We start from the raw sequence: 27,424 nt of genomic DNA on the forward strand, positions 1-27,424 counted from the left end.
GCAAAAAGCTGGGCCTGGTCTTTCCCTACTGTATCCTGAGACTGTTGCAAAGGGTATAGTGTCTGGGGGTGGGGCTAGAGGATGTTTGTGTTTTTTTCAAGGGACATAGCTTCCATTAGGTCTCAAAGGAGTCTTCCACACAGTGAGCAAAAGGACCGCCAATAAATATTTTTGAAAGCTTTATTTATTTATGCATACAAGATCTGGGGTGTAGGCCAGAGTCGCAGGTGGTGAGAGGATTCACCAGAGAGAGAGTGGGGAGCAGAACAGGCAGATCTACTGAAATACACTGCTGAGGGGAGCAGTGGGTGAGACAGGAGAGGTCTGCTGCACCATGTGGGTCAGCTCTCTGGCAGGGATCAAACTCGTGCTGCAGTGGGTAGCAATAGCTTGATAGCCAGAGACTTAACCCCTGCACTACCAGGGAAGCCCCTCCAGTATGTTTGGATTTTTTTCCCTCTCTTCTTGTTTTTGGTAGGCTGTGCTAGGGTTGTTGGGTCTCCTGAAGAGCCTACTTCGTCCAGATTTACAGGAGACCTCCTTGACTTCTGGAAATGCTAAGAGTTTTTCTAAATCTCAAGTCCTTCACATATGAAATTGAGTGGGGTAAAATGGACACCTCATTTTTATCCCTTGCTTTCATATGTTGGGTCCAGTGGTTCCTGTGTGTTACAGAATCATTTAACTGTCAGCACATGGAGGTTACCATTATTTTTATGCACACATGGAGTCTTCCACACAGGAGAGGCCAGAGGTCCAGAGCAGTGCTGAGCCAGGGAGTCCTCTTCCGGGGTAGGTTCAGGCCCTGGCTCATGTCCTTAGCCATTGTGGTATCCTGAGCCCCACCCCAATTCCCACATTGCCCTGCAAAGCATCACACCATTTATTTATATTCAGAGATGATGCCTTAGCTCTCCAATGACCACATAGGAATGGCCTTTTTAAAAGGATATTCCCTCCTTTAATAGTGTAATAACTAGGCCATTGATGCTGAATTTACGATTCAGTTACATGTGCCATTAATTTGTGAGTTGCTTGATATTTCAAATTGCCTTGAATATTGCTATGTTTATATGTATACAGTATTTTTAATGTTGCCATTAACTTTATTGCTACTTTTATTATCTCCCACTAATGTTCCTCTCATTTTGTTATTAAATGAATATGGAAATTAAAAGCAAAGAATAAGCAAATTAAGGGCTTGTTTCTTAGACGAGAATGGAGGCATTATTTAAAAATAGATATATAATAATGATTTGCTTGCTTTTTAAAACTAATTTATTCCCTTTTCTTTAGAAATTTGAGAATCAGATTGTCCTTTGTGTTTTCCTAAGAGAAGGGGAACACCTACCCAGCACACTTTTCCAGTCTCAATGTGTCTCTGAAGGATTCATTTCCTCTGCTGTAGGGGTGGGGGTGTATTTTTATGTGACCATACTGATGGGGCTAACTTACTTTCACCAATTGCCTATTTAAGGATAGGCCCTGACTGTTTCCTTTAATATCAGTAACTTTGTTCACTCCATACAACCACCCTATGAATTAGTTGGTACTATTTCCATTGTAAAGTCATAGAAAATGAGCTTTTGATTACGTGGCCGGCTCAGGGCACACTGTTAAATCACTGTTGGTATACAGAGCTGAACTCAATTGTGTCAGACCCAGCACTTGCATTTATGGTTTCTAGTCTCTTCCTTCTCTCAGTTTCCTCTTATGTTTAAGGTGTTCTAGAATTGTAGACTAATCCCAAGACTTTTGTGTTTATTGAAGGAGTTGCAACCTTGCTTGAGGAATTTTCCTAGCTTATTAGCAAAGGAATGTGACATATGAGTAAAGACAAGTTTGTAATATCCTAAAGGTGATATTTAGATTGTGACACATGGTCAGGGTAACCACCACATGCTCAGAGGCATAATACAAACACCAGAGAGAATGTTAGCTTAGTGTCTACTTCCCATTGTATGTATCTCCTAGTGGGAAATAAAGGGGACCTAAGGTTTAGATTAGAAGGAAACTAAAAAAGAAACTCATCAGTCCACGGGAAAATTCCTTTGCCCAAGCCAACCATCAAAGTACAAAGTCAGGCAGTTGAGCACCGCACTGTGAAGCTGTTCACAGCCTCTGCAACACAGGTTTGATTCCGGCCGGCTGGCTAGCCGGCAAGAATCCCACATGGTATGGCAGATCTCTCCTGTCTCCCTGGCTGCTCCCCTCAGCAGTGTATTTCGTCAGTCTGCTTGTTCTGCTTCCCACTCTGTCTCTGGTGAATCCTCTCACTCTCCCGCACATCTGGTCTGTACCCCGGTTCTTGTATAAATAAATAAATCTTTTTAAAAAAAGTACAAAGTCAGGGAAACAGCTGCTCAAATTCCATCCTTCCTGCCCCAGCGGTGATGGAAACCATTGCAAAATTACAATTTGTGAAATTACACACAATCTGAGAGGTGGAGGCAATTTTAGAGATTTCTGAGTCAGCCTCCAAGGATCTACACCACGTGGCCTCCCACTACAATTTTGGATGGCTTCAATTATCAGCTAACTCTTCCATAATAAAATCATCTATCTTAGGGTTTGTAATGCTATCTTGATTGAATTGCAGAAATGGAGAACTTATCCTAGAATGCTGGCTTCTATTTAATTCATAAAAAATATTCAGATTAAAATAATGAAACCAACACTAGGACTAGAAATGTTTCCAGGAGAATCCATGTCCCAAGCCCCAACTACTTCTTTCTTTCTATTAAGGGTTGAAGGACAAGTGACATGGGCAGAAGGAAAGAATGGACAATGTCTCCTGAAAGTTCTGGGGAGTCTGTTCCTTCCTGAACTTGGAAGCTGATCTGGTGTCCCATAATCCTACCTATTTAGGAGAGGAAACGGATTATACTTCTAGTCATGAAGCCCAGTGTTCCATAAAGAGATTCTCTGCCTATTTTGAACTTCTCACCTGGAGATACTTTTCTGATTGGAACATCTACTCAACTCTTTTTTTTTCTCTTTTCCTCTAAGACAAAGGACGCTTTGAATAAAATTTTCCAGGGTCAGGATATCTTAGACCTCAGAGAAACTCTGGAACTGCACATAACTAGTTGAGCTGAGCAGACCTCAGCCAACCAGCCACATGGAGGAAGAGTGCTGTCAACATCCCCCAGCTTCTCCGCAGGCTGCGCACCCATAGGCTCTCCTTTTTGGTAGGAGCAAAGAGACATCGCGAGTGAGGGGAACCAGGCTGATTCTTTCTTTACAACAAGTTTTTATTTATTTTCTTTGACCCCCCCAAAAACATTATAGTTCTTTCTTTTGTTTTTAATGGTTTTCCTTTTGGATCCAAACGAGCATTTATATTACAGGGTATCCACCTGGCCAACATGCAGTGCTGAGCGCTGGCTTTAGGAGTGATGCACCGATACTCTGGACGGGCCAGCACTGTGCCATTCAGCAGTGTTACTGGAAGGGGCACCCGGCTGGCTCACGCCATGGATGCTGCCCATATGGAAGTGTCCCATGCGTCGTGACTATCATGTTTTGTAATGCAGGTGGCAGCGTTTTAACATCCAGAAGCAGAGCGCCCAGTATCCCTCTTGACCCCATCTGACAGGCTCATCCTTGAGGAGTAAACCACAGAGCGGATGGCCTGACCTTAGGTCCCAAAGGACATAGGGCAGACCTAGACACCCTGTGGTCCATACCCTCTCGAGGTTATCCTTTGGGGCCAGTACCGGTGCACCCTGTGAAATTTAAAATCGATTCCTGATAAAGCTCGCCCTTAGTCCCACTTACCCCTCTTCCCTCCCAGGATGATTACACCACTAGGAAGACCTGAAATCTCTCCACAATGGCCACTACCCTATTGAAAAGTCAAGATCATAAAGATTGTCTTCCAGATGCTTTAAAGCAAGAACCACCTTTTTCTCCATCTCCCAGATATGGATACATTTTTCAGGGACCTGTTAAACCTCTGAGGCCTTCAATTCTACTATTTTAGGTGAGTTTCATGGAAAGAACCCATTGGAATCCAGTATCATGCTAACATGATCCTAGTATAAAAGTCAATGCCAGGTGAGGCACCCATGTTGAAGCCCCCCCTTCTTGGGCCTCGCTGTTGTCTTCAACCTCAACCTTGTCTTAGTCCCACAGCTTCTCTTCCCAGCCTTTACCCCAGCTGTCCTTGCTAGGACATTCCAGTCACACTGGTGTATTAGATTTTTCTCCTCAATTTGTTTTTCTGGATGCCTTCCAAATTTTGGACTGTTTGAGTGAAGTTGGACTGCTCTCTAATGTCACCAAGAGGGAGGCCCCTCTGCAATTGCAGCACTTAGGGTGGCTTTGTATAAATTTTGGCTTGTTCACAAAACACCAGGATAGAAAAACACTGATTGAAGTTTGGCTTGCAGGCTAAGTATATATCCCCATTGGTAGCCATGAAAATTCAATACGAATGTTTTTACTAAATCTGCTGGGATCTGCTTAATGTTATACAACTCCGTATCAAATGTAACTAAGACCAGAACTACTATATACTTTGATTGGCAGTTAGAGTACATTGGTTAGCCCTCATTGCCTTTTACCTTTATTTTTAAAAATTGATTAATGGCACTTCAAAATTTTGGAGTGTTTTTCCTGCTCATCCCTTCTAGAGATTTCTAATAGGCCAGCTTTTTGCAGTATAGGCTATCACTATAAGAAATCAAAGTCCTAGAAAGACAACTAAGTGACAAATAAGGTCAAATTTGGATCTGGCAACTTTGATTTACTCTCCTCTTCTTTGGGGGGCCCCTCTCTATGTGAACAGTGGAAGAAGTGGTACCACCTTATACAAATTCTAGAACTTGGCTCCAGAATACAGAAATATGTCCATTCTTAGCTCTGACAAGCAGACACAACAAAAAAGAGAAAAGACTCATTCAAATTTCCATACTGGGAGGGAGAAGAGGTCTAAGTGAGGATCCTAAGTGTGTGTTTGTAGTTATTTTGTCTCAGATTGGCTTAAGAGTCCACCTGGAAAAGATACTGAGAAATTCTGAGCATGAAAACTCAACTTCCTTCCTGAATTAAAAAAAGTATTAAAGAGATAAGAAGGAGAGGAAGAGAACTTGGGGAAAGTAGTCTGGAATTCAAGTAAATCCCGGATTCAGGTTCTATTAAATTTGAAATGTCTTCAAAAAAATTAAATGCTTATAGCAAGGCCAAGAATATGATACATTCTAAGTGGGATATAAAGGAGTGGAGGTTATCTAAACTAATTTGTGAAGACTAGGTACTTTAAATGATGTGTTGCTTACAAACATCTGACATACCCACCAGCTAGCCAAGTGCTAGTATTTCCATCTTCCTAACAAGGGGAAAAAAGGCAAGCAATGGAATACCCTCTCTGAAGGCACAAGTTAGTACAGGAGGCTGGAATATAACGGATTAATTTTGACTTCCAATAATCTTCATCTATCTTAAAGTTTCTCATTAAGACATACATTTCATAGTCATTGGTTAAAGACATTCTGAAAAGAATCTGCATCCATTCTATTACTTCCTTCACTTTCACTGAAGTCTCCAGGCAGTTTTTTCATTAATCCAGGTTATATTTTAAGTCCCTAGGAGAAGACACCAAGATATGAACTGAGAAACAAGAAACAGAGGCTGACTTAGAAGAAGAAAGAAGACAAAAAAGAAACCAGAGAGAGAAAACAGTACTAGGTAACCTCAGATTTTTTACTCAAATAATGTATCATTAAATGTGATGGAATTTGTTTCCCAAAAGATTGCTGATTCAGAAGTTCCTCAGAGCACAGATTGATCTTTCTTTGCTTTTCTAGGGCAAGTCTGTTCCCAAAACCCTGCACCAAACATAAGACTGCCAACAGAAACATAAATGCTCTTAACTCTTTTTATGTGACCTACACGATTCTTTCATAACCCCAGAAGTAATAATTCAAACCTCAATAATGTATTTACATAGAAGCATGGCTTATTATAAAATCTTTTTGCAATTAGAAGATCAAGAGACTAGCCCCCCCCACCCCACCATGGAAGCAAGATGACAAAAGTGGAAGGCAGTTTGCTCCTCCCCACCTCACCAGCCCCCATGAAACTGAGGTGAGCCTCACCCATACTTCTCCACCAGCTGGCTGGAGAGAAGCTTCCCAACCCTTCAGTAGTTGGGGACCATCTATGGATGTGGTTTCTTTGGTGTGGAGTGATTTCTGGGACGCAAACACCTCTGACAGTCAAAGAGAAAGGGTTCAATGGCAGAGAAAGATGGCCCCTAGAAACCCAAGATAGTTCTTTCTGATCCCAAGCTTTGGTTCCCACAGGTGACATGTCTTTTACATGCATGTGGCAGCACATGGCAGCTGAAGGTCTCCTCAGGAGTCTGTAGCTGGCCTGACCCTGTGGCCAGAAGCCAGCAGTTGTAGCGCTGCTGTGGCAGACCTGGCCCAAGGCAGAACAGGGGTGAAACACAAAATTAAAAGACACAACTATGGGCACAGGCAGTTCTTGTTCATGTGGAATCTCTGATCTACCTCACAGACAGGATAGTTCCTGGCTCCTGAGTTACCTTTGTTAGGCTTTTGTTAAGAGTCTCAGAGTGGTGATGTTTAAGTGATCAATGACTGGAACAGGGACCAATTTCCTGTGGAGCACTTGGCTGGGGTTAAGCCATCACGCCTTGCCTGGCCACATATGAGGAGCTGCTTTCCTCGTTTTCTGCATCATAAAGTCCTCTCCTGAACCCCCAGGGCAGAGCACAACACCCTGGGCCCCAGAGGGAGGGAAGAGGGATAGGACAGATGAAAAGGAGAGAGTCCACCACAAGGTAGGGACAAGCCCCTCCCATCACAACTCTTTGCAGCACCAAACCTTGGAGGGTCTCAAAATGTAAAGCCTTGAAACTGATGAAAACAAAAAACAAAACCATAAGTGGAACTTTCTTAACCTTCAAGTCTCACAAGATCCCTGCAGGGTAGGTGACTATCTGTTCCTTTCCCGCTGTCCTATGTGCCTCTATATACATCCTGGCAAATTTATCATTGAGCAAATCCTTAATTAAAACTCCTGATTTGTCCCTGGCTTGACCCCATAATACTTGGGCCAAAAAATGAATATCCAGAGCAGACTTTAGAAATAGGGTGGAATGAGAGAGAGCTTTTTCTTAGAACCAAATTTTACATAATTTTGGTTTTCTGTTATGCCTGCAGAGAACTTTCTCCTGCAGAGGATTTTTTTATGCAATCTGTGCACATTTTGTCTATAATCCCCCTCTCAGTCCTGTGCCTTTCATTCTTCTTCAGATCATCTTGTGATTATCGCGTTATGAATTCCCAACTTTTTTTCATGAGAAGAAAGTGTACCCCAATAGCAGAGAGCACAGCAGAGGCAGGCAGGTGAGCAACTAAGCTGGGATCTGATGGATTTAACCATCTTGGGAGTTGGGTCAGAGGTACATGCAGCAAAACAAGGGCTGGCGTGGGGACAGAGGGTTCAGCATGTGGGATGTGTAGGGGGCAAGACAGGAGGCTGGCTGCGTAGAGGAACATGGAGTTTCTCTTGCCATTGCCAGAAGCAAGGGAGGGCAAAATTTAGAATATCTGAAGTTCAGCCCCAGAGAAATGTTGTGTGTGATCTCAGCACCTGGGGGATGATGAGAGAATAGTTTCTTCAGCTAGAACAGACAGGCCCATACCGGGCAGTTGTGTTTATGGCTCGGGGATACTCAGGGCACTGTCTCTTTCTGGTAGAGATAACTCTTTCCTGACCTTGGCCTAGAGTTGAGGGTGCTGGCCCCCATTGTTGAAGGCCAGCTGGTGCTCTGCCCTCTTGGTGACAGAGAGAGGGACAGGCAGGAATTCCCCACCAGAAGTCTGGGGCCTTAGGTGAAGGGAGAGGTGAATGCAAACCCAGTTGAACACCTGCCTGGGATGGTTTTCTTTCCCTCCTCTTTTTCCACACCCTCCCTCCATTGCTTGTTTAGAAGAGATGCTGAAGATTAACATTAGCAAAGCCAACTGGACACAAAGCTAAAGATTCCTCTGAAGAACCTACTGTACTAAATGTTATGTTGTGTATCTAAGGCTTCTTTTGCTTTGAGGGGCTTAAGATGCTGTCATATTTTTGAACCCAAAGAGGGTTATTCTGACATCTAAAGGGACCTCTTTTCCAGAGATGAGACAAGGTGGTTTCTGGTACCTAGAGGGGCTGCCCTAGCCACTGCTGGAGGGGAGGTTGGAATTCATATCTATTCAGAGATGGAAGGAGGTCATTACAGTATGAGATCCTTGACTTAATAGAAAATTCGTTTTTACTTTCTGGTCTTCATAGAAGGGTAAGTGCAGGCTAAGGGGTGAGAAACCCAATCCCTTGGGTCAAGGAAACGAGTTCATAACCCAGGTGGTCGGTCAGGGACCATGTCTGTTGCTTTATATCACTTTATTCAGGACTCAAACACTTGTGTCTGTGAGTTTAAGGAGTTCGGGCGTCTAAGGAGGTTTCCTAGCACAGTCAATTTACTGTTCGTAATGTTGTGTGCAGGCAAATTCCACTTCTGGTAATTGCTCTGCCAGCCTAAATTTCTCCCACTATTGAAATGGCATAAGGTATCACTTCAATTCTCTTTCTCAAAACACAATGCAATAGACACGCTGGCTCAGAATGGCCTTCCTGTTGCAGGCCTTTCCCTAGGGAAAGCTGTATTTCCAAGGTGGAAGAAAGCAATTTTGTGCACACAGAGCAGCCCATAGCAGCACTTTGGCAGGAGATGATGCTGAGCAGAGGAAACCTTTCCAACACTACAGGGCCCAGCATCTGAGTCTTACGTAACTATCACGTCTGTTGGGATCGGGGTGCTCATATTCCCAGCTGCCCTCCGGCACACATGTGCTAAGCAGGAGAGGAAAGTAGAAGAGGGCTTGAGAGTGGGAGGCCATTGTCTCTGCCTCGTGAGTCTCCTGCCATGGGACGACTTTGGTTTGGGGGCTGACCGTGGGTCATGAAGCTCCATCACTATCTAGAAGGTGGGGCCATGATGAATGGTGCTACAGCCACATGATTGGATTGGGCTTTTGGAGGCTGATGTAACTGTTTCAACCCAAACAAAAAAACTACAAACCAAAATTTCCTCAGAAAAAAAGAGGTCTTCTAAGATAAATAGCAACCACCGACTGCTCCTACTCCAGGGTCTGTCTGGGCTGGAGGAGGATAAAAAAGGTGCCTAGACACTGTGATCTTTGTCCTGGGCCTCTGAGTCTCCCCAGGGAGGGTCCTGTGAGGCAGGTTCCACTGGTCCTTGTCTGGGAAAGGGTGGCCCTTCCTCACCTCTGGAGAGTGAGGAGGGACTTTCGGGAAAGGTGCCTCTCCATCAGAGAAAGACAGTGCCATGTTTGAGCCAGTGGATAATCTAGACTGAAGGACACTGATTAGCTGAAAGGTCCCACTTTCTGAGTTTTTTTAGGGGGTGAGAAAGGACATAGTGGCCTCAGGCTGTTGTCTGTCCAGCTCTTACTCTGGGGAAGGGTAAAACCCAGTGCTGGCCCAGGGCCTCATTACGTCACATTGCGTGATGAGGCCCCATCAGAGCCTGCTTTGCTCGAAGGAGCAGTCCAGGCTGAAGCTGAGGTATATTTACTAATAACCTTAAAAGTATCCTGACAAACTGACCCGCAACCACAAATCAGCTGCAGAAGCTGCCACCATCAGTCCTTCCTTGCAGGAGGTCTTAGGGGAGTGCAGACTGACTTTCATGGAAGCTTCTCTTGTTTCTCTCTCGGCCTTGCCCATTTCTGTAGGAGTCCCTACTAGGCGACGTGTGACCTGCCTCGGGTATGTGTGTGGCCCTCTTGGGGGAGTGGCAGGGAAGGCTGGGCCTCTGGCTGCCCGGTGGAGAGGCCCACTCTCTGGGCCAGAGTGTGGGCTCTGACACTGAGCCATTGTGTGCTGGGGCAACTGCCGCACTGTCCACAAGCAGAATGACTACTGTACGGGCTGGAAATGGACGCTGCCTAAGTCCCCCAACCGCACTTAGCTCACCCTCAGTGTCCCCCCCATGACCGGTAGCTTTGGGTCAAAGGCCTGACCTGGGGCTCCAGCAGTAAGGCTGGACTCCACTCTCTTCAGCTGGTGCCCTGGCTATAGAGCTATTAATGCTTTTCCAAAATGATGCTTAGCAGAGTTGTAGGTGCCTCTAGGGCCCCCAAGTACCCTCAGCCTCTTCTGGTGCTCACAGCACCTACTGTGTACTAACAGACCTGCTCCCCCCAGGACCACCCTTTCCTCCATGGCGTGGCTGCTGGGCTATGGCTTTGCTCATCCAGACCAGCCCTTGCTGCTGCTGCCACAGCACTCTGACCCCTTCCATGGCAGCTTGTCCTCCCTCCCTGGCTTCCCCCACCTTGGCAGCCGATGCTCCTGAACTTAGCCTGTGCTTCTTGGGGGCAACAAGTCACAGGAGGAAGCATGAGATGCTGCTGTAGCGCCTGGCGGCAGTGGTGCGGTGGAGGGAGGAGGGTGCTCTCCCACAGTCTCCATGGCTCCCCAGTGTAGAGCCAGAGAGTCTTCCAGGCTTCTCGGGGCAGTACGCATAGACACAGGCCGGCTCGATCCCGCCACGGCTTGTAGAAAAGTGGGAAGAGGCCAGGGGAAGCATAGCCATCCTCGTGTCCCTTCTCCTGTGGGAATAACCCTCCATGTTCTTGGAATTTCTTTCCCCAGCAAAGAGGCAGAACTATGGCAGTGCCTATCTTGCAAAGGGGAAATAAAGCAATTTGGTGGGTTTGACTGGTTTGTCTTTTCCTTTCTCTCCTCTGACATTACATGGTGTCCTTGCTTCTTCCTCCTCCCTCTTCCTCCCCCCCGGGCCTCACAGGCTTCCCAATTCGGTCTTGATTTTCTCCATGTGAGAGAAGAGCATGCATCGGAGGGGGGAGCAGCCTCTAGCATTTGTCATCTTCTTCCGTGTCACTTAGGAGGTCGCTGACAGCGCCGCACATCATGCCTGGCCCAGGCCCCCCACGCCTCCGCCGCCGGTAGTGCCCATTGGGCATCTGCCAGCTGTGCCGCAGGGGTGGGGCCGAGCCAATTGTGTTGGAGCGGCCCAGGCTGGTGGCCACCGCTGCTTCGAAGGTGAGTGTCTCCTCCTCACCACAGTCCGAGGTGTGGGAGTCTTCGTGCAGGGCCAGGTAGGGCTCGGAGATGTAGCGCTGTGGGGAGGCATGCTGGCCCTGCTGTGCGTGCCGGGAGCTGGAAGACTCGGTCAGGCCGGCCTCGTTGCTCTCCAGAGCTTGGGAGGCCAGCGGGGAGCCGCCCTCGCTGCCATCAGCGGGGGGAGAGACGCTCCCTGTGTGTCGCATCAAGGAGCTGTAGGAAAGGAGGGGCCGAGGCTTTGGAGGGACCGGTGGGAGCTGCCGACGACTTCGCCTTGGGGTGCTGGTGTCCGAGATGGAGGGAATGGAGCTTTCGCTCAAGGAGCCCGTGCCCTGTGCAGTGCGAGAGACACAGCCGGTTTAAGCTGGGTTTGGCATCATCCCTATTTGGGACCCAATCAAGACCCCTAATGCCTCCGAGAGAGCTCTTGGTTTGAAGCCCAGTGCACTAGGGGACAGAGGTCTGAGCTGGAGACGCCTCTCCTATAACACACATCTACTCAGGGGTGCGGGGATTAGAGACGGAGAGCGGTCAGCGTCATCTAAACTAGGGCATGGCCACTGCCAGTATGCTGATATGTTCAGTTGCAGATGCAGGCCAAGGAGATGTGAGTGAGGCTCAAGATTCTGCATTTCTTTTTTTTCCTTTTTCCTTTTTTTATTTTAACATTTATCATTTTTTACATTTTTTAGACAATATTTGCTTCCCCCCACCCCTCAGATTGATCCCCAGAGAATCTCCTTCCCCAAGGCACCCAGGCACCATCACCACAGTCCCCTGTGCTCCTCCCTCCTTCCCTCTCCCTCCTCCTCCCGTACAGTATGTCTCTGGTTTATAATCGTCTGTTTTTGCTTTGTGGTGTTTTGTACTGTTATTATTATTTTACACTGATGTCTTATTTGGTTCCCCTATATTCCTGCTATAAGTGAAACCATACTCCCAGGTGCTGCTGTTCCATGGAGCAAGCTGTAAGTAGCAAGCTCTAGAAGCTCTAGCTACCTAACAAGTGGCACACTGAAAGGTAAGTTTTTTGGAGGTACTCTGCTGGGAAACCTTTCTTGGGGAGGGAAATTGTAAATACCTTCCCTCGCCTTCACTTCAGCCTCTGTCTGCAGTGGCTTGCTGAGGTTAACTCAGCTTCTGTACCTCACATGCTCACCTGCTGGTTCAGGTCTTATCTAACCTGCTCACCTATTCCCCAGGGAACCTGAGGCAGGTATTGATAAATGGACCTTATAAATCATCTGCTCAGAATGTCCCATATACAGATATCTTGGTTTTGCTTACAAGTGGGTCTCACTACGGAAGTAGAATATTCTTGAAGTTCCAAGAACATGTAGTTATCACAAGCCCTAGGTGATTCTGCACTGTGTCCTCCCCTCCCCCTATTGCTGTTGGACACCATTTCTGGACTGAGCAGCAGAGGTGGAGGTGCAGGGGAAGACAGGGCCAGAGAATGTTTCCATACAGCTCTAGTATTTCAGTAAAAGGCCAGACCCCATTTTTTCTTGGGATGGCCAGAAGCTAGGTAATGAGATTGAATTGCTCTATTGTAGGGATCTTAGATTGAGTTCATTTTGCAGCCCCACTAATACTAAGGCCCATGCAACTGACTAAAGATACTTCTCTGGCTCCAGAACTATTCTTTCCTCCCAAATCTGCCTGAGACATTTTGTGAATTTACTTGTGGTGACTCTGCCTCTGGAGCCTAAGGACTGAGATGGAATGATCTCAGACACCATCATCTTTCTTAGGGGATTTTTTTTTGTGTGAATTTGTATCATTTCTGAGTACAGAGCATTAAGGAATAGAGCTCCATGCAAAATGGGCACAGTTTCCTGTGAAACAGTTTGTGTGGGTTCAAATCTTGCTGTGGGGTACCCATAGTGTGCACTTTGGATTGAACAGACCACCCTCTCTCTGCAGAAGGCTCGACTTCCCTGTCCCCGCTCACCTGTCTGTTGGGCGTCTGTGACCTGCCCTCGCTGGGAGACCTTGACTGGCGGCGCTCTGGGGACTCCCAGTCGGCCTGGGTTCCCCGCTCCTCTGAATTGCAGCGGGAGACATCAGGAGAAAGAAGATGCTTACGCTCTTTGGACCGCCCCCGTTCTCTGCCCCCTGAGCGGTGAGTGTCAGACTTGTGGCCTGTGAGACGACAAGAGCAATCATCACAACCCAGCCTGCACCCATTGTGGAGGACAGAGATGTCTCAGAGCCTGGAACCCTCTCCCTAAGGAATCCTGGCTTCTCTGGCATGTCAGTGGGTGGTCTGAAAAGGTGGCAGGAGACAAAGGCTGAAAATGCCCTTTTGTGAAGAAGTGAGTATGCAAACTGCCATGGAAAAGATGTACATGCCAAAGGATGTGGTTGTTTCTTAATGCTAAGGCATGCCTGAGATGGATTCTTTGCCCAAGAATTCTCTATGTCCTAAACATGGGTGACACTTGGTGGGAGGGAGGGGGGAGATATTCCAGTAAAAGGGAATTAAGAAGTTGCTAAGAACTAAAATAATGACACAGCTGGCATAATGTCAGCGATGAGAACCATGGCATTTGTTATAGTCAAAGAACTTCAGTTCTAGTCCCAATTCTGTCACCTATTGGCCTGAGAATATGGGGCACATCACTGCTTTTGATCTTGGTTTTCTCATCTAGTAACATAAAGAAGTTGAACCAGCTAATGATTTTCTAGCTCTTGACCAATATGACCCTTTTTCTTTAATTCAAGTTTCTGAGCTTTGTTTTTTAGTGGAGCTGGTGGTTAAATCCCAGCTCCTGCTGGGGATCTCTGATACCTAGGGAACTCCAGTGGCTTGACAGAAGGCCTCTGAAAAGTCTCAATCCTAATTTCTGTAGCCCTACTCTGGAAGAAGGGAAACGTAGCCGCCTTTACGATGAATAGCAAGGGCTTTGGGGACCTGAGTCAGCTATGGAATCCCCTTTGCTCTTTATCTGAATTCTGTTCCAGTGATTTCCAATGCTTGCTGTTGGGTCAAATAGGGAAGCCGCCTCACCTGAATCTGAGTTCAGGCGATGAGCTGACAGCCGTAGGGAGGAGTGGTAACTCCGGCGGCGAGACTTGTAAGTGTTTTCGCTGCTTCTCTCCATGGAGAACTCCTCCAGCCATGAAGAATTGGAACGCTTATCCCGAATAGTGGAAAACGATCGTCTCATGGAGCTGGGGTCTGTCACCACCTAGAAACATGAGCCCCCAGTGGAATACAGGTATGGATTAATTACCGAAAGGATTTAAAAGTAAAGAAATGGGGCTGAGGTTGTTGAAGAATAAAAACTGTAATCCCTACAAACGTAACACCCCTTGAATCCCTCTTTTTCAGACTGTAGCTGGAGGAGGCTGTGCTAGAAAATGTCTTTATGTCATATTAACATAGTTACTGGGGACTGACCCAGTCTTCTCTTTGTGCTCAGGAGAGGATACCCCTCCACACAGAGCCATGTACAACGGGGGTTCAGCCAGGCCCTGCAGTGACCCTTTAATCTCTCTTAAATATGTGAGGGCAATTGAGAAGGTCCCACCCTATATCACTGGAGAAACAGGAGAACCTATAATTTAACAGCTACTAAGAATGCATTGCTCTGCCTTATCAGTCCCACCTTGCGCTGCCTTAAGTCTCCCATTTTGATTTGCTACAACTGTTAATACAGATCCACAAAGTTCTTGTCTCTGTCAAAACTGGATGTAAGACAGACAGACAGAAAATAGAAGCCAGGAAAACAGACAAAGAAATGAGGCGTGGCCCGCACTGGTTAGGACAGACAGTCCTGACACAGAGGTGCATAAGTAGGTGACTACATATTTGCTGAAAGAGCCAGGAAAAGGGGAAAGGAAGGAAATAGACCAGGGAAATCTAAGAAAATAGATCTGATATGGCTAGTTGAGTCTTGAAGATGTTGCTCTCAGGGAGGAGGCGCTGTAGAGAGTTTCATGTACCAGATTTTGCTTTCTTTGGGGAAAGGGTGAGAGTAAGTCAAGGGCTCACCTGAAAATATCAGATGTTATTTTATAACCCACCGATTCAATACAGTCTAAGGATGCCACTGCAAGTGGTAAGTGGTGGTTGCTTTTTACCTGGGGATCCATAGTCAGACGTGGCATAGAGGCTGCCCTCCCAGATCCCGCATGCTCCTGGGTGTCCGAAGGAATGTAGATGCCATGGTTAGAGGGCTGCACGCTTTTTAATTCACTAACCTCTGGCTCCTGGAAATAAACACACAGCCAAGCTTGTGGGACTTGGTTCCATCTCATTGCTTCTCACTTCCAGTGGATTATTCTGCCTCCTCCATACCAAAAATGGCTTTTCGAAGAGAGACATCTTTCACATTGGTTGTATGTTTGTGTCTATGTGTGCATATTGGTGATACACGAGATGTCCCAAGCCAAAAGCTCAAACTGGGATTGAGAGGTAAAGATCACCTTTTCTAGTCTTGTATCATCTCACCACCAAACGATACTTCCTATTTTATAGTTCTGTGAAACAAACACTACTGGTCATAAAACTTTTTCCAATATGTGAAGTTTACTTTTGGAGAGTTGGTATTGTTGGGTTTATTTTAATCTGAAGAAGCCATTTATCAACTAAATAGGAATCAGCAGTCTAAGCAAAGCCACCAATTCCAGATGTCATATAGCTTCTTAAACCTTAAGATATGGTTTTATTAACTAAGAGTTTTCTTATAGTTGAAACCATCCCAAAATGGTGATGGGTGGCCATCTCTTGAAAACTATATAGTCTAATAGAAACATAGTGCAAATGACTTATGTAACTTAAAGAAACTCAGGAAATTTATTTAACCCAATATATCCAAATATTCTCGTGCCTACATATAATCAATACCTAAAAATGAATGCCATTTTGCATTTTTTAAATACCAGCTCTCTGACACTGGTTCGTATTTTACACTGACAGCTCATCTCAAATTTTGAGCCATTTTTCAAGTGCTCAATTGGGACATTATATGGAGGCTGTTATTGAACTGGCCAATGCCCCTCTACAGAGTTAGAAGATTGGATTAGAACTCTCTAAGGTCCGGTCCAATTTTGTTGTTTTCCTGATTAAAGAATGTTAATTGCAAATGCACATCCTCTACAGAGCTAGCTAATGTCACTGCATAAAGAGTGGAGCTGACTTAGAAATATATTTAAGTGGGCCACCAAGTAAAGAACATCTTGGAGGTTATAGCAGGGAAGAGGGAAAAGCTATTCTCTGCTATTCTACATTTAGGAAATGATACCCTAAAAACACTGGTATAGGAGTAGGGCACTGCCAAAGGAAAAGGTGCCCCCCCCTAGTCTCCATGACCTTTTGGTTAAATGGTGCTGGTGTAAATGGGGGGCTGCCTTCCCAGGACATGTGACGTGTGCACTGAAGGAAGTCAGTGTTTTGCGAGGACATGCTTTGTAGAGCACACAGGTCTGACTTGAAACACATGTGGTAACACATACCCCATATGCACACACACACATTATGGCCACGCCTCAGGACGTGGAGCAGGGGCCCCGAGGGATGGGCAGGAGCACACAGTGGTGAGTGTGTAGCACAGGCTGACACTCGGATTGAATTACAGACACCAGTACTGACAATGAGATGAACACACATCCAGAGTCCTGGCACTACGGCTCAGCCCTGGGGACCCGAAGAAAGGATCATGGAGTAAAAAAGGCTTCCTGTGAAAGAAAGGACACATTATTGAGCTTTTCCCCCACCAGGCAAACAAGCTGTAAAATGCTGAGAGGCCCTTTTATGAAACAAATGACCTGTGCCAATTAGTCCCTGGGCCTTGGTGAAAGGTTCCTCAGTGGCAAGAAGGCAGAGAATTACGCCAAGGTTGTCTGCCCACCTTACTGAGAACACCCTCGGGCAATTACATGGTGGAGAGGTCCGGTCTAGCTGTCTGCCCAACACAGCACAATTTCCTGTGTCAGCAATCACTGGGGACGGATCCAGCCATTAATGCTTGAATTACTGAAGTAATCTGTCCCTCTGAAGGTGCCCACTCCATCAGACATGCACGCCACAAGCTGGCTGCCCCTGTCACCCATTCAGGATGGCCCTGAGATACCACAGGAGTGGAGAGGGGTTGGAAGATAAATCACAGATGAAATATAATCAAAGCAACGTGGAACTCATTGGGCTTTTGCTTATGTGGGGCTTTGTCTTTTTTCTCTCCAGGCCAGTGTACACCCAGCTTTCATTTTATGCTCAGAGGGGATTTGATCTCATGGCTCCTGAATGAAGAACCATGGTAAAGTTTTTCTGTTCTGAGAATCACATCATCCTTGTGTTAGCAAAATCTAAAGTTCCATCTGCCCTGTTTTCCCCAAGCTCAAATTGGTGCAATTTGTTGTTCAGGAATTTTACCAGTTACACTATTGCCCACCTTTAGGGACTCCTTAGAATGTATTTGACCTTACGGAATTGTGACCAAAAGGGTCAGTTTGCCTGCACCCAAGCACCTGCTACTTGAGGTCTCTAGGAGAGCTGGCTTGGGGGCATTCCTGTGTTCCCACAAGTAGCCCAGTTGGTGCCACTTAGTCTATGATTGATCCTAAGGCTCCCTACATCAAAGGCAAGATCTTATTTGTGACTTTTGCTTCAACAGTCCATGTTAAAGGGAAGCAACTAAAAAGTCTGGGCTGGAAGCAATATATGTCCCTGCAGCAGGTCAGGGGCTTTGGGACTCTAGTAGTTGTACAAGGGAGCATTTGTCAGAAGCTAATGGGAGCTCAGTTATGAAAGGGGGAGGGAAGGAAAGTCCCAGGGTAATTGGTTGGACTATTAAAAAGGGCCCCTGATCGACCATGGTGATGAAATAAAATTTGAAAATGCCAGCGGGGCGGGATCAGGAAACCCTCTAAGTATTTTTGAGGTCATGTAACTCATTCATTCACCAGAGATTGCTGTTCCTGGAACTGTCCATCATCAGCTGGGTCCATACAAGCCAACTGGAATATTTCCTGGGGGGAGAGTGGACTCATCGACGTGTATCCACTACGGCCACTCCTGAAAAGCAAGGTCAAACTCAGAGGTAATGTGTACATACGAGATAGAGAAATAGTCATGGCAGCAGCCACCGCCAATCCCACCCCAAACTAGACTTCCTTCCCGGCAAGGGCAGCACCCATCAACCTTGACTGGCTTGTAACCCTGGTGCTCCTCTGGAGAATTAACAGGTTGGGGTGGAAATCTACGGTCCTGTGCAACTATTTTTCTGGTTACTGGGATATAGATTAGGTTACTGGTCCTAGAATAGAAAATTAAAAAAGAAAAACAAAAAACAGCATTGGAAAAGAGAAACTACTGCTTTCAACCTGCATATGGAACCACTCATTCTGCTGGCGACCAGCATATCTGTGACAAATGACATCATTTGTCACACTGAGCCATATGGAAGACCAATGCTAGATTGTAAACTTGTTTCTGCTCAGTTTCTCCAATTCGGCAGAAAAATGCCATAGTTTAAACAGTGAACAGTTTGTTTAAATATTAAGTAGGCATGGTCTTTCAACAAATTTCCTCCACACTCAGTAAGAACAGGCATTTATTTTAGTGTCACTGTATCTGGCCAAACTGAACACTTAATATCATGGACATTTAATGTCTCTGCCAGACACTGTGTGTTGGTTTGTGACCACCAGAGGGATGGTTTCAGAAGGGTGTCGAGGAGGTAGCAACATCTGGATGGAGGGCTCTGTGGGAAGATGCTTAAATGGTGATAAGTGTCTAGAAGCCTCTGAATGAAAGAGATGGAAAGTGTCGCCTGTTGTTAAACCACTGACTCTGCCAGACTCATAGTCCAAGGCAGAGCCAGCCAATCTTCACTGAGAGTTTGCTTGCTGTTGCTTCTGGGATAATAAGTTACTCTTGACCTGCTCAGGAGTGCAGAGTGAGTGGTCGGTGCTGGGCAGCAGCTTCCTCTGGGTGGTGTTAGAGTTAGGAGGGAGAGACAGGACACCCTTTCTCCAGTGTCAGACTTCTGTTCCAGGGAAAGCCATTTCCTTGTGGAATCTGGTGCTAATGGAAAACTCAAAGCCTGAGCAAGGATTGCTAGTTACTTAGCATAATCCACAGGTACAGTGGCAGCACCTGGAGTGGGTTCACAGGGAGAGACATGAACAACAGAGAATCCCCGAATCTGTGCTGTTGCTGCCAGTGAGCTGAATTTTCACAACTGCTCTAGAGGAATTGACCTTCAAGCAGGTCATTTAAAACCCAGTCATCTACCTCAGTGTGCCTCTCCTGAGAACCACTGGGAATGGGCGAATACTGTGATATACAAAATGAGTAACTGCAGAATTACCTCCTTGGACTCACTGAACAACCACCTAGAGTTGAATAACGGGCACTCAGAGCGACCTCTTGCTTTAAAAAATTTGAAGGGCAACAGGCGAGATGCTGAATGTGGCCTTTCTGAATGGTCCCTGCCTCACCAGCCACCCCCATGTATTGGGTTCGCGAGGCTTCTTTCTGCCTCAGACACAAAAGCCACTTCCTAAGGAATCTCCCCACCACTTTCCCCATCACATGCACTGAGGTCATGCTGCACTTTTTTCTTCTTACCACTTTTCAGAACTGTAATTAGATCATTGAAAATGACAAGTTTCCTCTTTCCAATAACGGGTTCCAGAAACAAACCCTGCTGTTCCACTGGGCCCCTATTTCAGAAAATGTAGCAACAGCCACTTAAAGGCTCAAACCAGAAACCCAAGGGTGATCTTTGACCCTCTTCATGTAGCAAATCCGTCACCAAATCCCATCCACTCTAGGTATTAAATATCTACGTCTGACTCTCCCCACTTCTGTGAGTCCAAGTCATTAATAATTTACACAATTGCCATCACCTCTTAAAAGTGTCTTGTCACATGAATTGCTCCCTTCTGATCTACCAAGTCCACACTGGATTCAATGATCTTGGAAAGCCCCAATTTGGTCATGTCGGTCTGATGTATAAAACCCCACATCTCTGGAGGAAACTGAGCAAATGTGTCCTGCTTGTAATACCCCTAAGTTCTGGCACCTGTGTGCCTCTCAAAAGTCATGACCTGCCCCCTCGGCTGAGCTCTCACAGGTCCAGCCATCTTGAGAGTTTACCTGTGAGTCCCTCTGCAAACCAGGGGTGCTGCTGCTTTTACATCGCACTGCCATAGCCTGCCCTGGTGAATCTTCAAACCCTCCTGTGGATCTGGCCTGTACCCCAGTTCTTGTATAAATAAATCTTTAAAAAATGTATTAAAAAAAAAAAAAACATTGACGGGGTAGAGGACCCATGGCCCCTGAGGCTCGCCCCATGAGCTCTCTGGATGGAAAGGTAATGCTAGGAGGTACGGGTGCTACGATCGGTCATTTATAATTAACAACCAGTTTGGGATTCAGAAGAATTTGGTCCTTAGTTAAGTTTTTGCTTCTACTTTCTACGAAGGTTTTTTCGTGTGTTCCTGATCTAAGATTTCTTTTGTTCATTACAGATCCAGTGCAATGGCGAGACTCTAGACTCAGAAGATAACAGACTTGAATTCCAGTTCTGCCTCCTGCCAGCCGTATGGCCTTGGGCAGCTTCCTAAGCCTCCATTAACATGCTCCAGCTCCTACATAAAGTGGTGATACTGACAGACTCTATGTCATTTGTCCATTCACACTGCTCCCTGTGCTTTCTCCCCTTATTCACCGAATGACCATCTCTAGATGCAGCCGTGGAGAAAGACTCATTCAGCTCAGAGCTGTAATTTCTTGGGCCCCTCAGGGTGACTGGTTTCTGGGCCTGCACGAGGGACAGGAGGGCTGTAGACACTCTCATACTCACAGGCCTGGGTCCTGCTGGAGATAAGGCAGGGCTTTGGCATTAGCGATGATCTCCTGAGGCAGGGAGGAGGGCTCCATGCGCTGGAACATGGGTGCGTTTTTCTGTGTTAAAAGTGGGAAGGAGAAAAGAGGAAGTCAACTGATTATAAAGGGAAATACTGCTTACTGTTGGGGTACAAGGAACATGATCCATACCTGGTATGATCAGTTTAATGTTTTGACAAGCTGGGATTTTCATCCCATAGATTTTAATCCCCCAATCTAGGAAAGTTCCTGAACCCTGCCCTTCCCCACCTGAGCTCTGCTACAGACACTTCTGGGCACCATCCACCTGGGATGTACAGGCCTGTCTCTTTGGGGCCCTCAGAGCCCACCCACCGTGCTGTCATCGACCCTCACCTGTTCCTCCAGCTGCTGCCTCTGCTTCTTCACCTTACTCTGCTTGTAGTAGTCCATGATCATCATTGCTGCATAGATTTTGCCCACAGTCAGGTCAGAGGCTAAAATCACAAATGTGGCATAGAAGAGAGAGAGTGAGGCGGCCTCACAGCTTCCTTCCCACTCTCTGAAGCAAGATCCCCCCCTCGGCCACTCATCCACCTGAAGGCTCCCTCTGTGCCAGGCACAAAGTAAATGGGTCTCCTACTCCCACTGCCCCCCAGTGCTGGTGCTAATGTAAAGTGGTACACTTGTAAGCATCATCTCCCAATGGCCTAGATTTCTACCTGTACATAACAGCACCCTTTTCCTAACTGTCTGAGGGCTTGCTGAGCAGTATCAGATGGAAGGAAGAGAGCTAAACTTCTTAGGTAAGAAGTTTACCTGCTAGCACAGTGACTAATCTTCAGAAAATGTCTTTCCATTACCAGTATCAAAAGGACTGATCTTGAGAAAATGTTTTTCCATTACCAGTATCAAAAAGGACTTAATGAAGGATTTAAGTTTCTTGAGGACAAAAGAACAATCTCCCCTTATCTCCTTAATCACTGTGTCCTCCCCACCCCAAAGATGCAGCCTTGGGGCATGCGACCTTCAGTGACAAGGATACACAGGAAGAGACCCCACACCTTTGGGCATGGGCACCAGCAGATCTAGCATCTTCTGGGACAGGTGAGGCCAGATGGCCAGGGTCTCCTTTTGGAGCTCTGAGTCTAGCTGCTGCCTGTCCGCACCACCTAAAATAAGAATAGTTTTTAATACACACACAGAACAGACGTAGAAATACCAAGCACTGAGGAGCAGGTCGGGGCAGGAGCTGAGTCGGCAGGGCACCTCATTCTCAGAGGAAATCTTGGCACTTGGTGACGGTGGATCTTGCCATGCCAGGCCTTTCTGCTGAAGCAGCAGAATGCACCTGGCTCCATTTTCGGTGACTCAGCCAAGGCCTCCTGAGACCTGACATCAGCTTTCCCACCAGCTCCCGAAGCCTAGCAGGTGCTTAACATATTAGAGGGGAAAACGAGAGCGGGCAGCAAGCCTCCCTGTCTCACTGTATGAACATCAGTTCTTCTAGAGACTCTGACTCCGTGGTCTGAGTGACCTAATTTTTGAAAGGATTTGGGTCAGGCATGAGCAGGAAGGCTGGAGGTCCATATAGAAGTAGTAAACCTTTTCTCTGTTAAAGCACTGACTTAGAAAGCAAGAGGAGCAAAATACTACCATACCAGGGTTCGCCTCAGAAGCCTCCCAAGACGATGACACAGGAAGAAAACGATGAAATTAAAACTCGTGTGTTCAGGAAACAAATTATTTCCACAGCGCCTGCTAGGTGCCAGGTCCTGACTGTTTAAAGGTGGAAGGAGCTTTAGTGATGGTCAACCCATCCATTTTGTCAGGTAGAATCTCAAAGAAGAAAGCAGGATCCTAGTATTTGATCTCTGGGTCACAGCATTGCTGGACGCTTCACAGCTCATCCATCTCCTCCTGCACCGCCCTGTTTGGATTGCTCCAGAATCTCCCTTCCCTCCCAAGCTTACCTTTGGCAATTTTGATGTCCAGGGCTGTCCGAATCAGAGCCATCAGCGTAGAGGTGAAGTGGACAGTCATGTCCTCAGCTACAGGCATGTTCATCAAGACCAACCTCTGTGTGAAATAGAGAAAAGCAGCAGCGGGAGAAAAAAATATCGAAAGAAACCTTGGTGAGAAGGGAAGAAAAGTGCAGAGGTCAAATGCAGAGACAAAAAAGAAGGGCAAGGATTCCCCACCCCCCTCTCCCAATCCTACTCTTCCCACATCTCACTGAAGGCTCATTTGTTGCTGTTTGGTTCTGTTTGGTTTTTTCCTAAGGGGTGATGCCAAATTGCAAGGGAAGGGGGGGCAATCATTCTGCAGGACTCCGCCATGGTCCTCAGAATGTCTGTAATAGCAAAGGGAAGTGACTTCTAAAAGCAGCGGCTCCGGGGAAGGAGGCAGCTCTGGGAGGTGGCCCCTTCCCTGTTTCAAGGCTGCTTGCTATTAGCACTCGTCCCGCAAACACCCCCAACTCACATGGAAAGACAGTGGGGGCAGAGATTTTTCTCTGCTTTTCTGACTTTAAAGATGCATCCTGATGCCCCCTTTTTGAGTCTTTAAAGATGGAATTTGCCAGCACGTGACTGAACATGCATTAAGTCCAACTTATCCAAAAGGATGAGGTGGAACAGGATGGAAAAGGGGGAGAGTGCAGACAGGGTCTCGGGGAGGAGGGCTGGGGACAGCAGAGAAGAGAGAGGGGTGAGCAAGGCAGGAGCAGAGTGGGCAGGCCCCGTTTCCCCACCCAAAGGAAGGGATCGAACTGAAATGGCCAAATCCACTTTCCAGAGAGTATCTTGCTTTTGGAATCCATGTACTTTTTCCTCTTTACCCCACACCCCTTCAAGCTTCCTCCTAGAAATTCAAAGAACTCAGGGCCACATTCTACCACCTGGCTCTTGGATGTGGCCATCATGAGCAAAAAGGATGCCAGCCCCTGAGCTGTGCATGAGCCGTGTACGGGGGTGAATCAAGGTTCCTGATGGCTCCGTTCCAATGAGATGCTCCCTGTGGCTACACAACTTGGTGGCAGCAGGAGTTGGTCCTCTGGCAGAACCACTGGTCTGGCCAGGAGGGACATGTGTCTTCCCAGGCAGGGTCTCAAATATGCCACTGGGAGAGCTCGCCTGTCGTGAATCTCCAGATCATCTTAGAGTGTAAAGTCAGTTTCTCGTTTGTATCTGAGTTCCAGCTCTCTCCTAGTCCTCTGAGCTGTGCTGTATTCCTAGGTGAATGAAGAGCTCCTAAGTTCTCAATAAGTCTAAACACCAATGGGGCACTAAGCAGAGGCACTGATCTGTGGAGACAAATGCAGGCCCCAAAGCTGTGAGCACCCTAACGGTAACTGACCCTCAATGGGCAATATTGCTCTGAGCAAGCCATGGGGACTCCACTGATAACTCGGCCACGCCGGCCATGCCAGTAAGACAACTCAAGTGCTGTCTGCAACTTCCGCCCATTGTCACCCTTTGCCCCGAATCTGCAAGAGAAATAGGATGCTGGGATAATGGGGCAGGAAGCGGCACCACTCATCAGCATCATGGCATTGAAGTCATGTTCCTCTTTTATCCGATACCCAGAAGGAACTATGCTGTAGTCTTGTCCTACACCATAGAGGAAACTCATTTTTTAAGAGTTTCCCTCCTAAAAATTTCTCCTGGAGTTTTGTTTAGAGGAAATTCTGTATGATCTCTTTTGCTTGTCTGGTTGAAAATTGATAGATGTGTGTTTGTATGTGTGTGTGTATGTGTATGTATATGTGTGTGTGTATACACACACACATATATACATATATACATACACATATATATATATATATATATATATACATATACATACACACACACATATACACGCACGTTCTGGTAGCTGTTTTTCTGTAGGCTTCCTTCTTGCCCATAGATACTATTCCACAGGCCACACTCTCCCTCCTCCAAAGGAAATGCACTAAACATTCCCTTGCTAGTGACCCACTCATGAGAAGCCAAACACTTGCAGAAACACGGGATAACACGTGAAAAAACCCACATGGAAGAGCAGAGCAAACCATCCCTGTATCATTTCCTGGCTTACTTCTTCCTGCCGCCTCCGTCTCATCAGCTCTCATTGCTTCCCTCCTCCTCCGCCTCCCCAGCCCGGCTTCCTCCCCATGTTCTGGCCTCCCCACAGCTGGACCCCAGTTTCCTGTTGGTCTGTAGCCCGGAACAAAGGAAGGGGTGGTCTACCTTATATGCCACTTTGGAGGGACATCTCTTGCCGAGGCCTAGCGGTGGTGACATGAGAGTCAGCATTTCATACATCTCAGTGTAATGGATGCGGCCACTGCTCATGGAGGGAGGGGACATTGGGATGGGGGCAGGGCGGCGGGGTGGGGGGTGGCAGGGCAGTTGGGAGAAGGATGCAGACAGGTAGGAGGAGATCAGGCATTCCCAGAAAGCCAAAAACAAACAAACAAAATAATACAGAAAAACAAAATGGACAAACAGGAAAAGAATAGGAAACCTGTTAATCAAAGCAAATCATACACGTGACTCCATCCTGATGCAGATTTATATCACGCCCCACACAGACCCGGGAACACGGTGGCAGCCTTGGCTCCCTCTGTCTGCACTGTGTTGGGGGACTGGTTTTCTCCTCCTCCAGGATTAGCATTCCTGCTTCCCTGTTCACGCCATCGGTCCCCCCATACAACACGAGGAGCTTGTTTACAATTCCCAGGGCTGTGTGTGAGCGGTATAAACCGGATAGACGGTGCCTCAGCCATGGGTTCAAACTTCTGGCCCCAGCTAGAAGGGGTGCTGGCCTGGAAGTCAGGCCTTTGTCCGCTGAACCCACAGGCGGAGCGTCGTGTATCCCCCTGTGGTGTGTGTGCAGCAGGAGGCTTTCACTTGCACTGAAAGTGGGGGGCTGTGGCTGCTGGTGAGTCGGCCCGTTGCTTCCACCTGGCTCTGTGGAGAGAGAGCTCTTTATGCCCCGGCATGCCCCAGGATCTTGGCATGCTGGGGACAGAAGAAACAAAACCAGGAGGAGGAAGAGCCTCTTGCATGCCATGCTGCCCTCCCTGGCTCTCCCCACATGCGGCTGCAGGTTCACCGGGTGGAGTTTAAAGAGTCTGAGCAGAGGCAGCTGTTAGGCCTCCCGAGTACAGAGTCACTGTGTCACCATCCCAAGTCAGTTCCTTCCCATGACCCAGGCTGGCATCTTCCTGGGCCTAAGTCTTCTTCAGCTGCTGGCCTGTGCCAGGCCCCAGAGGCCCCTGCTTCCCTCCTACAGCACCAGGAGAGGGGCCTTATCTAGCAGGCCTGGGATAAGGCTTGGCAGATCCACTGGGATTTAGAATTCCCAGGTCTGGCAGACTTAGAGAGGGAGGTCTTATATGCCCCTGAACCAGGTCCTTGGTCTCTCAAACAAGCAGTTCTTTGGAAATTACCATAGCTCCCTCAGCAATAAACGGTAGGACCCTCAGGCAAGAAGTCTGCTAGGGAGTCCCCGACATCTAGAGGCCTTCCTAGACCTCTGAGCTATTGAATTCTTCCAGACACCACATCAGTCCTCTGACCTGCTCGCTCCTCTCACCTCAAAGCTTTATTGTTTCTCACCTCCTGTCTGTCCTAGACATCATCACTTCTGGCCAAACTCTCCAGGAGCTGGAGGGTAGCAGAGATGGGGAGGACCAGAGTCACATTGTGCTAGGGTCTAGATGGGATGAGAAGGATATTTTGCCAGAGGAAGGCGTCTGTCTCCAGCAAAGGGAAACCAGGACTCTTTGCTAGATTGAAGGGATGTCTGCATTCTCTGGAAGAGGGAAAGTTCCCTCTGATTAAATCTACAGACTCTAAGATGGAATAGAGGGGAGAGTGTGTACACAAGTGAAGGAAAATAGAGAGGTGGGGTTGGCCTTCATTACTAAGTCCTTAGTCCTTAACTCTCATTTTCTGCCTTCCCCACCCCCTCCCGCGCCCTTCTTCCTTGGGGAACAGCTGCTGGTTCTGGGAGGATCTGGACCTCTTTAAACTCAAAGGAAGCAACATGAAGGTCCCCTCATGTGGCGTGGTGAGTGGTGGTGGCGCGGAGAGGAGGGGTTCAGAGTTGCATCCCACTGCCGGCGCGGCTGGGGACTGGGAGGCAAACCTTGCAAGCCACCCTGTAGGGGCAGTTCTCTCCCAGGCCCAGAGGCGGCGAGATCACCCGCACTAATTTGTACATATCCTTATACGGGATCCTGCCGCTGTAAAAGAAGCACAGGTGGGTTAATAGGACACTCAGAGGAGGGTGGGAGAGAAATGACAACTTAGCGATGAAGGAGACAGTGGAAGAGGAAGAGCAGCTTCCTTCCTTGGGCCTGGCAATGCCAGGTCAGGAGAGACTAACAGTAGGCATCAGAGAACCATCGCCCTGCCAAACTACACTGCCCTTATTGCCAAAGGAAATCAGAGCCCATCCAGTGCCCTAAGGGACGGCCTACTG

At 47.3% G+C, this 27,424-nt stretch overlaps 1 protein-coding gene and 1 long non-coding RNA gene across 7 annotated transcripts in view; one reads left to right on the forward strand and one right to left on the reverse strand.

The window, feature by feature from the left end:
* Positions 1-20,752, forward strand: part of LOC119241210 (uncharacterized) — a 62,419-nt gene extending 41,667 nt beyond the window's left edge. Inside the window, exons 3-12 of the long non-coding RNA XR_005124266.2 lie at positions 3,797-3,985; positions 5,586-5,691; positions 7,287-7,379; positions 10,953-11,109; positions 12,074-12,151; positions 13,057-13,448; positions 14,098-14,354; positions 17,321-17,393; positions 18,043-18,176; positions 20,614-20,752. This is a non-coding gene — a long non-coding RNA (uncharacterized LOC119241210). The remainder of the gene's footprint in view (positions 1-3,796; positions 3,986-5,585; positions 5,692-7,286; positions 7,380-10,952; positions 11,110-12,073; positions 12,152-13,056; positions 13,449-14,097; positions 14,355-17,320; positions 17,394-18,042; positions 18,177-20,613) is intronic.
* CACNA1E (calcium voltage-gated channel subunit alpha1 E) overlaps positions 6,015-27,424 on the reverse strand; it is a 464,826-nt gene continuing 443,416 nt past the window's right edge. For 4 of the 6 annotated variants that reach the window (XM_054693427.1, XM_054693426.1, XM_054693430.1 and 1 more), the window contains 10 exons: positions 25,183-25,279; positions 22,924-23,029; positions 22,015-22,122; positions 21,347-21,447; positions 20,949-21,049; positions 18,040-18,151; positions 15,220-15,348; positions 14,144-14,324; positions 13,085-13,275; positions 6,015-11,462 (listed from right to left, as the gene is read on the reverse strand). In XM_054693427.1, coding sequence (XP_054549402.1) covers positions 10,920-11,462; positions 13,085-13,275; positions 14,144-14,324; positions 15,220-15,348; positions 18,040-18,151; positions 20,949-21,049; positions 21,347-21,447; positions 22,015-22,122; positions 22,924-23,029; positions 25,183-25,279 — 1,669 coding nt within the window. In that variant the 3' untranslated portion in view covers positions 6,015-10,919. Of the gene's footprint in view, positions 11,463-13,084; positions 13,276-14,143; positions 14,325-15,219; positions 15,349-18,039; positions 18,152-20,948; positions 21,050-21,346; positions 21,448-22,014; positions 22,123-22,923; positions 23,030-25,182; positions 25,280-27,088; positions 27,186-27,424 lie in introns of those variants that run through there. The other 2 variants (XM_037506339.2, XM_054693429.1) reach the window with 2 other exon arrangements.

Source organism: Talpa occidentalis, unplaced genomic scaffold, assembly GCF_014898055.3.
Source record: "Talpa occidentalis isolate TD23 unplaced genomic scaffold, MPIMG_talOcc4v2.1 talOcc4.12, whole genome shotgun sequence".
Classification (NCBI taxonomy): Eukaryota; Metazoa; Chordata; class Mammalia; order Eulipotyphla; family Talpidae; genus Talpa; species Talpa occidentalis.